Source organism: Zonotrichia leucophrys, chromosome 5, assembly GCF_028769735.1.
Source record: "Zonotrichia leucophrys gambelii isolate GWCS_2022_RI chromosome 5, RI_Zleu_2.0, whole genome shotgun sequence".
Classification (NCBI taxonomy): Eukaryota; Metazoa; Chordata; class Aves; order Passeriformes; family Passerellidae; genus Zonotrichia; species Zonotrichia leucophrys.
Window position 1 is genome coordinate 44415150 of NC_088175.1, and position 17072 is coordinate 44432221.

Consider the following 17072-nt stretch of genomic DNA (forward strand, 5'->3'; position numbering starts at 1 on the left):
AAACTGCAACTTGTGACATGGCATGGTAAATTGATAACGACAAAGCCACAGAAATAAATACAACTCTACACGTCTATTCTTTGAAATAAATGATTGTAAGGAAAGATTTCTTTGTCTGCTAGTGAGAAGAGGGTTGTTTGGCTGTGAACATATTACGAGCCTGATTTGAGATTCATCTTTTGCTGCAAGTTATGCCTTTCATAGGGAGCTGGAAAGGGCTGTTAGTCCACTCCTGTGTACTTTTGATTTTCTTTGTTTCCTTGGGTTAATTCATTAAACTCTGTGTCTCAGTTTCTTTTGTAAAAGCGAGAGTGTTGAGAGAGTTGCTTAGTAAAGGTGAAGATATTTTGAGATTTCTGGAACATGAGAAGTTGTGCTGATTGCCAAATATTAGACTGCTTCATTACCTTCTATGAAAAAACAACCAGGGTACAGTCTCAGTGTAAGAAGAACCTCTTTGTAGAGGTTCCTTCCCTTGGAGATTGACTCTCTGCTGAAAAAATGGGCTCACCCCAAACCTGCCTCTTTCTAGGGTGGCCCTCTGCCTCTCTGTGAGCTCCAGTTTCTTCTCAGGTAGGGCTTTTCCCTGCCTGAATCAGCTTCCAAAACCTCAGTGACCAAAAATGATACAGCAGAAAGAAACCAGAAGGGTCTTTGCTATCTCCCCTTTCACACTTTATTTTTGTCTGCCCAAATGTGTGCCTCCTGATGGGCTGATGGGCACCTGCCCTGCTCCTGTCACCTCAGCCCTGCTCTGCATGGTGCTAATGCCATGGGGAGGCTGCCAGAGTGGTTGTGTGCTGGGCACTGAAGTGACCTCAAATAATTAGTGAGAGTTTGTGCCTGCTGTGCTTGGGGGTCTTACGTATTTGGATGACCCCCATCTCTTTCCTGACCTTGCTCCACAGGAGCTGCTGGACTGCAGTGCTTTGCCAAGTAGCAGCCTAAGAATTCATGTTCGAATTAAAACATAAATTATTTTTGTTTCAGTAGTTTGTGTTTGATTCCTCCCCAAATTATGATCTGCTATAAGCTCTTATGCTAGTCGGAGAAGTAATTTTTTTGGGTTTTTTTCTGAAAGTGCTTGTCTGTGTAAGTGAAGAGGTCTTGTTATTTTGAATCAGCTCAAGAGGAATACACTTTAAAAATACTGAGAGCAATGGATACAGTCTGACACTATTCCTAATCTACCTTAACTATTTTTTGCATTTCTCTGCGATGAGTGTTAGGAGGAATATTATAGTGTCATATGATTCCTGCTAATTTTGGTTGTCAGTTTTTCACGGAAAACACAGAAATTCCATACTGCAAAAAGACCCAACATAAATCTTCCATGCCAAGAAAAGTTGTTAGGGATATATTTTTAGATGAATAAATAGGATTGAGTTAACCTCAGTACAACTGCTCTGATTTACAGCGTCTGAGGATCCGACCCATTCTCAAAAATCCGTAGAGATTCTGTGTCATAATTCCTAGATTGAAAGATACATTTCTTTTCAGTTCTGTACATATTTGGGTTAGAACCACAGGCAATGGACTGTCTCGTTTATGGTTCATGGTAGTGAGAATAGCTGTACCAACTAAACCTGCCTGCAAATCTGTGTGTATGAAATGTGTGTATCGTGTTCTGTATGGCACTGCCTTTGAAATTGTTAACAGAGTCCTCCACAAATGTCCATGAGAAAATGAAACTGTTCAAATCTAAATTTTGAAGTAATAGTCTGCACATATTATGCACTTGTCTATTATAAATTATTACCAATAAACATAAGTGGGGAACGGTTACAAAATACAGCCCTGAGCAAAAAAAAGTGACACTGTTTGAAAAGACAAGACTCCCTTACAAATGCAGATCGCGTGTTTTATCCTTAATATATAGGAAAAAATGGGTCAGAGATGAAAACCACTATAAGGCACTGTATATTTCAATGGTAAACATGCTGCATCACAAGTTATAAAAGGATATCTCAGCCTTTTAGCTAAAATCACTTGCAGGGGATCTAACTGGATGTGCAGGGTAATAGTAAAAAATATTTAAAATCACTGACAATATTTTAAAGTCTGCATTTTAGACCATTGGCCTTTTTACTTGCTAATTTTTTGGAAACAACTTCATCTGAGCCTTTGGTTTGTGTGCTGGCCTGTGTTTTCTTTTGTACTCCAATATTTGTTTTTCATTATGTTCTTTAACACATTTAAAATTACTGACACTGAACTTTGAACACTCAGAAATGTGGAGCAATTCCAAGCCTGAGCACTCTTCACCTTTACCCTTATGATTGATTTTGATATGCATGTTTCCTTCTCAGAGAGCAGATGCTGTATTCTGTAACTTTCTGTGGAAGTGGGATAGTGGAGGGTCGTCAATTACTGCAGATTATTTCTTTTTAACACTTTTGTGGTGCGTTACAGAACTGAAACCAAAAGACAGGGAGAGTTTGTAGTTTGCTTTGCAACTGATGCAGTTTCAGAGTGCTGCATGCAGGGACTGCTGCTGCTTGAACTCTTCAAGCTGAATAGTGAAGGGGTGTAAGTTTCTCCTGTGATGATTACTTTTTAATGTTCTCTGATTCTTTTTAGTGCCTAGTCCTTAGATACCTCAGTGAATTCCTTAAAAATACAGAGCTTTATTTGGGAATCTGGTTAGTGTTAAACAATGTATTTTTAAAACTAAATAACAGCTACAATATTTGATGTTAAACATGTCATGCTAAGACTTGGAATAAAAAAGTCTTATTATTTCAGGCTTTTTTTAAAGTCAGTTAAAATTGGTAGATATTTCACCTGTGGAACTGGTGAAAGGATAGGAGGTTCAAAGTCTCAATAAATTGAACTTTAAATTGTTTGCACTTAATAGCAGCTGATTACCTTAATTAATAGAAGAGAAAATGTTTTGTTGTACTTTATTTGATTTCTTAGAGTGTTGTAATTATTTATCTTTTTTCTTCATATTTTTGTAGTGAAGGTAATTAAAATAAAAAGAAAAGCGGCGCAAGCAGTGGAGAATTTGGGGGGAATAAGAGAGATGTTACCACCCTTGTTCTTGGCCACACTGCCCATCAAATAAGGGTATTTCTCAAATGTTTCCTGAGTAGATTTAGCTAGGCATATGATCTTTTTCTGCTTCTTTTTCCCAGTAGTAGCTGCAGCTCTCTGGTGAATGAGGTGGCTCCTGCAGGGGTCTATGAACACATTTTGGGGTTCCCATTGTGCACACAGGGAATGGTCATATTGCATAGACCTCAGTCCAAAACAAAGCAATATTGTGCACAATGCTGCCTTCGAAAAGCCTGATTGTAAGGACCCTGAACAAAAACCAGAACTTCCCAAAGTTGCACAAAAATGGGCCTTGTGTCTAGTTATGTTTTATCTGATCAAAGTACTTGGGCCTTTAAAATAGTTTTGGGGTTTTTGCTACCTTCCTTTCTTCCTCTGCTCCTGCTGGTGCTGTGTTTTGTGACTGGGTGCAGTGCACAAGAGCAACCATCAAAGGCCAAAGCCTGGGAGCAGGCTGCAGTTGGAAAATCCAGCTTTTCTGTGTTGCACCTGAGCTCCTGTGGATGAGGCACCATCAGGAATTCCTGGTTGGATATGTGGAGCTGCATCTCATCCTTTTCTGCAAGGCCAACAATGTGTTTAAGTAGTCCTTGTACCTGCTTTAGCAAAGGGTTAGGATTATATCTGGCTCTAGTGCAGCTGTGCAGGGTGGAAAAAAAACTGTTGACCATTACTGCCATTCCTTAATAGTCCTTCAGAGAAAAGCTGATGTCAAAGACTGAGTCTTGGCTCTGCTCTTTTCTCTTCTTTTCTAACTTGCCCATAGCTGGGGAAACCTTAAAGAGTACATGAAGGTGATGTGCATTTTCATCAAGAAATGCACAGGAACTTTGTGTGTGTTAGTAGTGAATAGAATGTCCACACAGAAGAGATAATCCATTATATCACCCTACAGTGCAAATTTTCCAAGAAGGGTTTAAGTTTTGTTTCATTTCTGTGAACTAGATGAAAATAGTTTCCCATGTACATATCCTACCTAGGACACTCTTTTGTAGTTTATAGGATGCCCAGAGCTACTGTAGATATAAAACAATTTCTAGTTATTAGATCTCTGCATCACCAAAATGCAAATTGCACTCCTGAATATGTAGGCCACTTGCTGAATAACCTCAAGAAATATATGGTGAAAATTGCTATTTTTCATGTATTCAGATTACCTCCTTCAAAGGTTTTCCTCAGTTTTTAATATCCTGAAAGTCCCAGTTCTGAGGCAGACTGCAGTTCAAACTTCATTTTCAGTTCTTAGAGTGAAGTCATTTAAATAAACAAATAAAAGTGGCACGTCATGTGTAGCTTGTGCCAAAGTACGCCGTGTGCCAGTTAGAATTAATTTTTATGAAACCTCACATATATGAGTTTATAATAACAACAATACAGATATGTATGCTCGTCCCTAGCAGCAGCTCTGCTGACCCTTGCAGTACTTTAAATGTGCACAAGTAAAATCCCAGCACAGTTTTGACCTGTGTTTATTTTTAGTGTTTCATGAATCACCTCCTTTCGCCATTTTTCCTATTTTATAAATAAATCTTATTGCTAAATTAACTAGGATATTTGATAGTGAGAATAAAATCTCTCATCTGAATCTCTCATATTTCTTTTTTTGTGTGTGTGTGAATAGCCAGATGGAAGTGTTTACCCTTTAGAGAATTTTAGATCTGATATTTTTTGTTACATTTTGTTTCTTCCTGGTAATTGTGTTGGCACTTTGCTGATCTCAAGTTGTGTGTTATTACAATGGAAGGTGACAATTTGATTGTCTTCAGTTGGAGAAACAAGCAATTTTATATTCACTGAGCTGTCAGGTAACAGTACTTCACAATACTAAGAGCTCCTGGCAATGTGGTTTGGCACCTATATTTAAGTGCTTTGATGCTTGCATAACCTCTACTGAATCAGAAATGTTTTGCCTGCTAGAAATGTTTTTAGGCTTGTAGTGTAAGGTTTTTATTAAAAGGAGAAATCTGTAACTGAGCTGCAGAGCCATTGTTTTGTGTTACAAGAGGTTCTAATTTGGTGCTTTAGCGCAACAGGCTACAGGTGAGCCTGAAACTGATACTTCATTTCTCTGTCTGCTGGGCTGTTTGGTTTGACTTAGAGCTGAGAACTAAAAATATGGAAAGGAGGGAGTAGGAAATGGGAGGGGGGGAAAGAAGTCTGGCTGTATTGATATTTCGGTTCTGAAATGCAGAGAGATGGCATGTGACCTTTCACACCTGCAGGATTAAAAATTAACTGTTTAACTCATCACATGGAATTTTAGGATACTCCTGAAAATCTATCATAGGAAGGAAATAATATAAGAATACTGTACCTTACCATTGGAGTATGTTTCTAGCGCAGCCTTTAAAGGATTTAATGAACCTTTCAGAAACTTATGCCCACCAGGTCTAAGTGTGATCAGGAAGATTTTCAGTTATTAGAACAATTTCTTAACTGTCTTTTTAAGGGAGAAAAAAAAAAGTATTTTAGTCTTCTGTGTAAAGTCTCAAAGTCTAAACATGCTAAAATAAGTTTTTCTTATTTTAGTGCTTTTAGGCATCATTTATCAAAACCATTTATATAATCATTCAGATAAACAATTAAGTAATTCTCATCCATAAAAATATGTGGATTGATGCTTATTTATAGCAAGCATTGTTTTCTAATTTTATTGTTAAGGATTGCTTTTATTTATATTGTATTTTCTCTTACTTGCTGCCTAGAAAAACAAATCCTAATAAGTTGCTGATGGATAAATTCTTGGCACGCTCACTCTTGTTCCCATAATTATTGGTAAAGATAGCTGGAAGTCAGTACTGCCTTTTTTTTTTTTTTTTTTCTTTTTCCAACAGTAAGAAATTGGATATGCAGAGACACATGGCACAGTCATAGGACTTTAAAAGCAGCCATCACTGAGAAGCTAATACCAACCAATTAAACAGAGGTGGTTACGTGATGTAACATTATCAGGAGAAACAATTCATGAGTCAAAGCATTCCAGGGCATATGAGCTCCAGTCCAAAGAACAGTCTCAAGCTGTTTAAATAATGTGACAGCAATATTGTCAGCTAAATATAAACTATAGAAAATATTAACTACTGTGTCTGAAGATGAGCACATCCCAGGTGCCAAGTGACTATTCTTTCACTGCTCTTTTACTGTGTTCAATGTGGGTTTGTTCACCTTAGGCATTTTCAGTGAAAGCTTCTGGTAGGGGATAAAGAGAATGGAGTATTTAGATTGCTAAAAAGATAGATTGTGATTTTGGCATTTGTGAATCCAAACAGACATTTTGGATTTTCACTGAAAAGTCCAGAGGGGTTGTGAGGCTGTTTTGGTGTGTCCATTCTGAGAGCTCATTCACTATTCCTAGTAGTTCACCGTGGCTTCCTGGCTGGGAAGGTCACTCTAATGGCAGAACATAAGAAAATGACTTTCAAAAAAATTCCAAGATGCTGGTTGTTTTTTCCCCTCATTTTTTTTTTTTTTCGAAGGGGAAGAAATACCATAAAAGTTCTTCCCTCTGAGCTTTGAGGAAGTCTGAATCTGAAGTCAAACTTTGTGATTTGGATTCGTATCTATTAGCAGAAGGGTAATTTGCCTGGATTGGAAAAACAAATGCAAGAATAGCTGAGTGTGTATCTTGGAAGCCGTGGGTGTATTGCTTAGCTTGATGCTTATTTCAGCCAGAGATTTGGGTGCTCAGTTAACATTTTAGCTGTCATTTCTTGAATCACATTTGCTTCCACTCCCCCTCCCGCCCTTTTATTTCCAAGGTGGTTCCTGCGATTACCATAAACTCTCTAATCTTGCAGTGCTGTTTATGATCTATATGTAACTAATTCATGTAGAATTCCTGCAAAATGAAGCCAAGGAAGAGCTTGAGGGAGTTGAGTTGATTGGCCTGAGGCCTTGCTGTGACTCAGAGCCAGGAACAGAAACAGAGATTCTCTCCCGTTGCAGCCTTCTCGAGCTATTCGGGCTTTGTGCAGAGGGATTTATGTTGAGGTGTGGGGCCCCAGGAGTGCAAAATCTTTTGCTAACTGCTCAATTGTGCTCCTAATTCTCTTTGTAAAGAGAGACAAGATTTCATAATTTTAGGAAATAGCTGTTTATTCTAAGATGGCATCAAGATTACAGCATTAGCTTTACAGTGAGTTGCATTGCTGGGTTCTGCCTACACAACATTATTTTACAGGGCAAAATATTTTGGCTATTGCCAAAACATTTTTTTTAAAGTCTATCTGAGCTACAATGCATCTAATATACCCCAAAGCTATGGGATGATTTGTGAGGGAGGGTCCTGTGACAATGTTTAAAATTATGAGAGGAGTATGCACATTTTAAAACTTGGGAAGGTATAAGATGCTGTGGCTGATTTCTTTATGATTTTTAAATTTATTTTTAATTCTGAACACCGGGTTAGCATAAGAGTTTAGAAGGAAATGCATAAAAGGTTATGACTACTTCTAAAAATGGTTTCTTTTAATTTATTTAGTTCTGGAGTCACCAAAGCACTTAGACATGTGCTTAACTTTTTGAAACTGAGTAGTCCAATTTGAAATTAGTGGACTGCTTGCATACTTACAGTTAATCATGCACTCAAGTACTTTAATCTGGCACTTTGGGGAAAAGGAATGGAGACTGTTCATAAAAGCTCTGTAAGCGAATATATTTCTAATCTAATCTGATTCCAATCTACTGTTGGAGCTGTGGACCTGGGTTATGTCTCTGCTGCAGTCACTAAAGCAGGATGAATTAGTCTATCTGAGCACCACGCTACTGTAGTTGGAGAGCTATCAGAAGCAAGCTTGTTTAAAATTAGTTTGGATATCTGAGCATTACAAAGCAGTCATTTATGTGGCTGCAGTGTAGACATGCCTTTAGGTTTATGAATGCTTTGTGAGGGTGGAGCAGAGCAGAAGCGAGAGTCCCCAGCCAACTATAAGTCTGCTTTGTCATATATCTGTTGTTAATGCTCAGTTTATATGTTTTTGGAGCAGTGTCTGGGCCATTGCATTGTTGTTATCTGTTGTTGTACTTCGTGGCTTGATTCTGAAATGTCTGGCAGCTGAAACTCCACGTCTTGCCTTAATTTCTACTGCAACATTTAATCATTTGAGAAGTCAACAAGGATGGAAGATTTTTCAGGCTTTGGAAGCCTTTCATGTAGGGACTAACAGCTAATTGTTTCTAAAAAAGAGGATATGAATTTTTGAAGAATTTGAGGAAAACCTTAGACAAAAAAAAAAGTATTAACATTTGCATTTAGAAAGGTGTAACACATTGGATGTAGGAAAAAAGAAAAAACAACGTTTTGTCAATCTGACTGGCTGTCTTCTTTAGGGCAGAGAGAATCTCTTCTCTGGTTTCAAATAAAAAATCAGGTCATATTTATAGCAAGTGAAGCTGTTTGGGATTGTGTTTAGGTTTTTGTAGGTAAAAAAACCTGTAGCAGTTCAATTTTAGCTTTTCTACCTGAGGCTGACTGAAGTTGGGGTCCAATCCTTTAGGTTTACTGACCTTTTGATAAATTATCACATTTTGTTTATGTCTCAAATTCAAAATGAGGTAGAATTTATTCTGGAGTTGGAAAATATGGATTAAGATATTTTTAATTCTCAGAATCCAGTAGGTGATAGGACTTCAGTTAATTAGGGCCTTTTTCAACCTTTTCTCATACCCATTAGATATATTTTCCACCTTTTAGTGATTGCTGTGTTCAGCTAATCTGTCAATTTAACCAAAGCAACAATTTCACAATGTAGTTTTCTTTCTGATTGTGTGCTGTGTAATCAATATACTGATATAATGTGAGTGTAATTTCCTCTCTTATTTTATCTCCACTGCACAGTATTATAAATAAACAGCTAAAAAAGAAAAAAGAAAGAAAAGCACCAAACAAATCTGTTGCATCTTCTTTTAAGATTGTACCACTGTAGACACTTGTTCTAGTAAAGTAGAATTGGACCCACTTGATTGCATTTAAATTTTTCATGCTTCAGCAGTTTGTCTGGGAGCACAGTAAAGAAAACCCCCCGAGCGAGGATAGTTTAGAATAATAGAACTTGATTTTGTGTATTATAGCGGCACCATTTGCGCTGCTGTAGTTAGGGTTGTGTCAGCACTTCCATTATAAACCCCTGTTTGCAGGGGTTATAACTAGGGAGATATTTTTTATCAGAAACTTTTTTTTTTAAAAAAATAAAAATCATTCCAGTGAGTTTAATTGATAATAGCAGAAAAAAATAAAATAAATTATAATGGAAATTAGTAAATTTCTGATACGTTTTACAAGCCTTATTTATTATGAATATTGATTTTTTTTTTCTCCTCTCAGCAGGGATTTTAGCAAATGCATTTTGAATATCTTAAATATAAAATTGGGAAGTTGTTATGGCTTAAAATTTGACTGCTATTCATGCTCATATTTTAACATTGAAATATTTTAACACAACACGCTGCTCTACAGCTTAATTTTATCATAAACATAAACTACTCAACTGGGCCAGAGTCTTCTCCACTGGAATTGAATGAGACCTTGGAGTTATTGACTGAACTCTGCCTTTTGACCTGATGGAATCATGTGTTCAGAATTCTCCCAAATGGCTGGATAACACCCATCTGCAGAGTTTAAATTTGTTCTGCTTTCCTGATTGCAAACCCAGGCATAACTGGACACCATCAGAGAGCCATGTAAAAATGAAATATATTCACTGAGTTAATGATTGTGCTGGCAAAAGCATGCGGAGGGCTTAATCTAACAGGTCCCTACACCTTTGTCCCTGTAAACTCAATGTTTTTAATCTAACAACCAAAAAGTTACCGTTAAATCTAGTTGTTTTAACAAAGCTTTGGAGAAAATAGAAGTGAAACACACCCCTAAAAATTATGCCATGAGAAAAGCAAGTGCCTGGGAGGCCTGCCTGAGCCTGCCTTCCCTTCCAGGCTCCAGGACTATAGGTGACTGACTAAAGTGCAGCATGGAAGGTGTCTGTCCATTATGCAGCAGTGGGGAGAAGTGGTAGGTGGAGCTAGGAAGCACTTGAACCCTACCCTTGGTCTGTTCTCTTGTACAGAAAAAAGTTGCTGGGCATGGCTTGAGATTATTAGTCAATGGGACTTTTTATAATTTTTTTTTAATATAATCAAAGTCCCTTTATATAATCATCTTCACAGCAATTGAATGGAGATGTTTATTGAATTGTGTTTAAATCATCACGAATAGGAGGAAGGTATATTAGTGTACGTGTCAAGGAAAAAAATGCTTCCCTTACAGTGCATTACCAGTAGATAGCTTTGCTGAATGGTCACTTGGGGAAACACCAAAAGCCTGTTTATGAAATAGAGGTGAAGCCTTTCTAGACTAATTATATTCAGCATGTAATTTCTAAACTTCAGTCTGAATTTTGATTTTCAATTAACATTCCCAATTTGAAGATAATTTTCTATTTAATGTAATTGCAGGAAATAATTTATTGGCTGATTAAGACTGAGGGCCCAGCCTTCCTTAAGAAAACAGTCCCTAACAAACCAGCCTTTAAAGCCAACTCGTAGCTTTGGACAGATTCAGCCTATTTTTGCAGCTGCAGAGTTGTGTTTAATTAGTATTGTGCAGTATTATTCATTGGTGCAGTTTGTAGTTGAAATTATTCTTAAGAGACATTTTCATTTCTAGTTTTGTGTCATGATTAATTTATGGTGAAGAAACAGCCATAGCTCTTGCTTTACACAGAAGCTCGTTCAGTATGAAACAGGAATGAGATCTGTTGAGAAGGTGAAAGAAAGGAAAAACCTTTATTGTGACTTTCGGTTTTCATGTCGGGTTTTCAGATTACGCAAAGCATGACTTATATTTTCATGTGAGTGATTGCATTAACGTGACTACTTTAATGAGAAAAGGGAAAGCAACCTTTTATTTTATCTTGGATCACAGCAATTATGAGCCAGAACCTTTTGAAGTGCACACGATAATGCCGGTTGCTGAACTCTTGGCATGTTCTCTGTAGCATCAACACAAATTCTTTAGCATAGGAAGAATGCAATGCACGGTTTAAATTCCTCGGTTCTGCTTATTGGCAACACTCATGTCAGACTCCCACTTACACTTAGGCTTCCCTAAAGAAAACACAAACCTTTTTTTCCCCCACCAGTATCGAGTTTAAGAGGCAGGATTATCTCTATTTAGAATAGTTTTTCTAAATAGGTATCAGTGTTTTAATATGTTTCAGAGCACTTCAAAGCTTGTAATACTTTCATATTGAACTGTACATAATTAGATTAGTTGATCCTATATTAATTTTTTTTCACTGTAGGATACTAAATCTGAACTCCCTCATTAATTGTGAGAAATTTAGCATTAGCTGTTAAATCCTATGTGAAACACAGGCTGCTACATAAAAACTACTGTTTAAATTGGAATTAACTTAATTATTTTTCTTTGCACTTGATATTTCCTTCACTGTAATATTCATGAAAGCATGTGACAGATTTGTAAATTTAACTGTTAGTCTCAGATTTCCAGACCCTTTAATCAGTATTTATTTGTCTGTAGAAACAGTACTAGCAAGTTAATGATTTGCTAATTTGAAAAATGCTCATGTGGTTTCCTATGTTAACTGATTTGTGCATTTTTAAAGAAATGGTATGAAATCAATTATTGTTAAAAAGCAATTAAGGTGAAGATCTTATTCCTTAGTTTCTCAGCAGTTTCGGTGTCAAGGATATTCTGGAGTTACTAAGACCTGGGAAAATAACTAATATATTTTAGCTGTCCCTTTTCAGGTTTATTAATGATTGTTTTAACAGTTGCAGTTAATCTTACTAGAAATTTTAAATGACAGTGTTTTCAGATTTTGAGTTGAAGTCAGTAATATTTTCATCTAAGTGCAGAAACTGTGGCGAAAGCTGTGTTTGCATATGAGATGGTAGTAAGAGGCCATTATTAGGAAAAGACATTTAACATAAATCAGTGCATTTATTCATTGCACTTTTGAGTAATTCAAAGTATTTTGTTGAGCTATATCCTGTACTTCGTGTCTAATATGAAAAGAAACGTAATTATTTTATGTTTTTAGTTTGAAATGTAAAATGTTACTAAGGTATTACCCATCCATTTAACAAACCTTTTAGGTTTAGAATACTTTTCACATAAGCTTCTCTAAACACTTTCTGAAAGGTAAAACTGGGCAAAATTTTAAACTGTCTAAAAGCAGTACAGCTTTAAACAAACAGCAAAAGGACTCATTTAGCAGAATTTGAAATGGATTTAAAATTTATTCTCATATATGTAAAAAGCATCTTCTGCTTGCAAGGAATGAGGTCAGGTAAGCAAGATGAGCTCTCTCCTTTAAAGGCTTGCTTGTAAGCTTCAGGTTGCTCATGGGAGTAAGAGTTTAAAGACTTCAACTCATACAGAATCAGCATGAAAATACCACTATTTTCTTATGGCTGGAGAAAATTATATTTTTTGACAAGTTTAAATGTATAGAATGATGCCATATAACTTAATCCTGACCTTGTCTTGGCATCAAGGAGTACTTTTCCTCAGCGTTTTGGGTCCAGATCCCCAAGCCTGTGCTTTTTAGAATACTTTTGTTGACTGCAGGTAATTAATTTGTTACTGTTCTAGGCAGGTGTGATGCACTTAAAGGACTGTTCTGAGCTTGATATTTTTTTTTTTTTTTTTTTTTTTTTTTTTTGTCACTGAGCACCAATGTTTTCTCTTTGTCTCCTTCTCTTGTCTCGCAGAAGAATGTCTTCCAAGCAGGCTACCTCTCCATTTGCATGTGCAGCTGATGGGGAGGAAACAATGACCCAGGACTTAGCACCACGAGACAAGGAGGAGGTTGGCAACAGCGAGCAGCACGCGGCCCCTCATCTGCCTCTGCACAATGTCATGCACAACAAACCTCACGGCGAGGAGCTCCCCGCGACCCTGGTCACCACCATCCAGCAGGACCCCGAGTGGGACGGAGTCATCTCAGCCCAACACAGAATGGTGAGTTTGGCCATCCCCACGGGGCCTTTCCAAATTTGGCGCTGTGAGAGACGGCTCGCTGCCCTTTGGGAAGGCGGGTGCAGGTGTGAAGCTTTTTGAATGCTAAAGCGTCGGCAGTAGATCAACATCGTATGGTGTAATTGTAAATTACAATTGTATAATTTACTTAAGTATACAGGTCTGTTTGAATGAGGTCATTTGATGAGTTCACCTTCTGAAAGGAAATGCATCTATTTATCATGTTTTCATTCATACCTTGATTTATGTCATAACCTTTCTAGCTCATATATCCAAGCATTAATTTCTGACAGGAGGATGTAGCTCACAACTGTTTGTCATCTGCAAAGTGTTGTGCTGAAGGAAGAAACTTTAATGAATTTTTTTTACTTATCTTTCAGAAATAGGACCTACCAAATCTAGAATATTACATCTTTACACAGCAACAAAGAAACTGGCATTTTAGGTGACACAAAAGAAACTGGCATTTTAGGTGACACAAACATCCTACTTTGCTTTTAGGAAATTACAACTTTTTGTGGAGGGGAAAGGTATTTATGAGTAGCTAGATCACCACTTATACACAGGTGATGTTGGAAATGATCAGAATTATTATCTCTATTCTCTTCAGCAGCCTAAATATAATTTATTTAATGGTTGTAGCTCTGTCTCTGAATCCCAAAACTCTGCAATAAATGGGCAGGCTAAATCAAGGCTGAATGGGCAGAGCATCTTAGTCAATTTATTTTCCTTGCATGTGTTTCTCAGAAACAGAATTAAGGTATGTGGAGAAGCCAGGTGTTCTGTAAATTTAGAACATCATAATTCCAGACTCTCTGGAAAGTGGCTTTCAAAAACCTTAAATTCAGACAGTTAGCTTAAAAGAATAATTTGCATTTTCATAAAATTTCTCAATTTATATTAAATATCTATGATCAGATTTTTTTTTTCAGCAAATCTTTTTTTTTCCTGTACAAATCAGCAGATTGTAATGATGTTAAGCACAATTGCAGATTTTTTTTAGTATCACTAACAATAATGGCTTCATTTCAAATTTGACTAGATACAATAATTCTAATGCATTCTCTCAACAGAGATACCAGAGTTCTTTGTGCACACTATCATGTCTGGAGTTAGTTAAATAATAGCACTACAATAAGTTTTATTTTGTTAATATAGTGTTGTTTTTTTCTCCTAAAATCCAATTGATTTAGGAGATCAAACCAAACCAGAAAAATGCTATCTAATCTGTAATGCACAATTTAACCCAGTGCAGAACTTTCTGTCAGGCCTAAAATATTGTTAGGCATTTGGGTGACTGGCATGAAGAAGACAAAACTCCCACTGCAAAATCACTATAAAGAAAAATGATTATAGATTAGTGATTTGGAAAGGTAGATTTTAAGTTGCATTTATGGCTTATATTCAGAATTTTGGACTGATATTCAGTCTTTTGCCCAAGTTATGCAATAAGGGCATTAGAATAATTGAAACTTCAGTGTTATCAGGAGGACAAGCTGCATGCAGACTAGAAAGGACTGATCCAGTTTGTTGATGGAAAAAATTAATCTGTGAATTCATCAGCTACTTCTCCATTCATTCAGAGAGGCAGGTGCACTCTTGGAATTTTGATATTAGGACACCAGTATCATAGATAAAATTACTCTGTGTCCTAGAGAGAAAGGAACTCCTAGATTCCAGCAGTCCTTCCATGCATTTTTTTTTTCTTTTTTTTTTTTTTTGGTTCAGCCTGTTCCCTGGACCTGGCGTGAGGTGAAATGGTTGGCCCTTGTACAGTGTGATCATTTGTGCTCACATTGCTCTGGAGGGGTTTGCAGTCCCAGTGGCAGAGAGCAATCTCTGTTTCCTTTCCTCGTGCTGCGCTGTCATGTCAACACCCGCTGTACCTCTGGACAGGCACGAATCACTGCACAGCCTCTCATGTTTCAGAACAGGTGCATAAACTTTGCTTGAGGGACTTAGCACTCTGCTTCTCCTATCTCCTTTTTCCAGTAAATATTCCATGTAGATGAATGTCCTGAAAATCATTAGCAGTTTCCACAAGTCCCTAGGCTTAAATCTGGAGGTGGATATATGTCAGACTTATTTCACAAGCTCTCAGCTAAACCAAATGGATCTTTCTTTCTTCCCGGCTCAGAGCTGGGTCTAATTTACAAGGCTTGGCTACCAGTAAAGACTAAGACATGTATTTTGGTTGCAATTAAAAGAGCTCTAAATGTACAGAGCAAGGTCCAAGTGTATTTACAGTTAGGTGACTTAGATAGCTTGTGAGATCACAACAGTGACGCAGGGAAATTTTTTTTTCTCCTTGAGGGACTCTCATTTAAGTACTTTGTTCGATTTTTCATGATTTTCCCCCCCTCACTTAAATATGTTCTTTATGAGCAAACATTTAAGCCTATATTCATTGCAGAGAGTTTCTCTGAAGTATCTCAGTCAAGCAGGCATTTATATTGTTAAGAAAGAATTTAGAGAGGCCTGCAACTATCCTGATGAAAACATGTTCATACTCCTTAGAGGGAGGAGAGACATTTCTTTCCAGAAAGACAGATTCCAGAAGGTGGGTTGGGCAATTCTGAGATAGGTGCTGTGGCAGTGGCCACTTTTTTACTTAATAAACCCAAATTCCCAGAAGGTAAGCACTTTCTGACCTTTCCCAGACGGATCCTTTAGAAGCAGATTTGAAGAAGCACCTGTTCATAGCATTTACTTTGAAAGTAAAGACAGTAGTGCTGTCATTAAAATGCATCAATAATGTGTGTTGTCTGCCTAAAAGATAGTAAATTCAAAGAATGCTGTGTCGACATATGGGGAGGAAAAATTTCTCTTTTATCTGGTATCTAATTAAGAGCACAATCCTGCATCCTTTCTGTCCTTAAAACTACTAAGGAGTTCACTGGAATTTGAAAGAGCACACAGTATGCATCATAATTTGCTATGAGGGCTGTACAGATCTCAAGTTTAGAAAAGATACTGTAGGAGGGCAACTTCAGTGAAAAAAATTGCATTTTTACCCAACATTTATGGCATGCAGCACTTTCTGTAATGTAAGATACCTTTAAACTACATTGTTCATTATCAGAAAAAAACCACACTGGCTAGAAATGTTTTCAAACTTTCACTCCCTTTTGATATCAGGCATTGCTTTCCACTGAGTCCTTTGTGTATTCTGAATGTCTGGAAGCCAAAATATTTTGTTTTAACTCCTACTCTATAGTATTTCCCAGCTGTGTACTTATATGGTGTAATAAAAGGATTTAACAAATGGGAAATAGCAGCTGCATTTGGAAATTCCCTTTGTGCTCCCTTTTCATTTGACAGATTCAGCAATGTGAAACAACTGTAACGTCAGACCTGTAATGACTTATACTGCCAGTATCATTTCACCAGCCAATTTGATATTACAGTGGGGGGAAGATAAAGCAACCCAAAGATTTCTGTAAATTCATGTTACTGAGCTGAAAAGATTATACTTATCTTTCTAACTGCAACTTAGTGTAAAAACACCTGGATCTCTGGGTATTTATTGCTGATTGTAGCCCTACTAGAAAATGAAACCTATTTCAGACTAAGGCCATATCTATTAGTTGTGGTAAACTGTAGGGAAGAGGGCAAAGTGGTACTGAGATAATGGTGAAAGTGTTGTGCCTTGTCCAGTGAGACAGTGAGAAGTAGGCAAGAAAATAGTCAAATTTTTAGGCTACATCCAAAATCTGTCTCTGATAAGGCAACAGAGAGGTTGAGTGGGAAAGGCCAAAAATATTTAATTTTGATAAATTTATTAGTAATTGAGTTGTTGTATCCCAGTAATATATTTAGTGGCCAGCATGCAAAGAAATGTAAAATATTAATATGTTTGCTCACTGGGGAACCAGGAATGGCCCCCATCTTCATACAGAGTCCCACACAGTCCATGAGGTAAATTACAAAGATTTTTTTTTATTTTTGCTGTGAAGTATCAGGAGAAAGCAGGGACAACAAGAAAATACAAATTTAGATGGAAAAGTGACTCTAC

The 17072-nt window shown here is 37.1% G+C and overlaps 1 protein-coding gene across 6 annotated transcripts in view; it reads left to right on the plus strand.

Moving 5' to 3' along the window:
• The window catches only part of SOX6 (SRY-box transcription factor 6), a 364152-nt gene that overhangs the window by 123002 nt on the left and 224078 nt on the right, over nucleotides 1–17072 (plus strand). For 5 of the 6 annotated variants that reach the window (XM_064714999.1, XM_064715000.1, XM_064714998.1 and 2 more), the window contains one exon: nucleotides 12790–13039. In XM_064714999.1, the coding sequence (XP_064571069.1) occupies nucleotides 12794–13039 (246 nt within the window). In that variant the 5' untranslated portion in view covers nucleotides 12790–12793. The remainder of the gene's footprint in view (nucleotides 1–12789; nucleotides 13040–17072) is intronic. The other variant, XM_064714996.1, reaches the window with a different exon arrangement.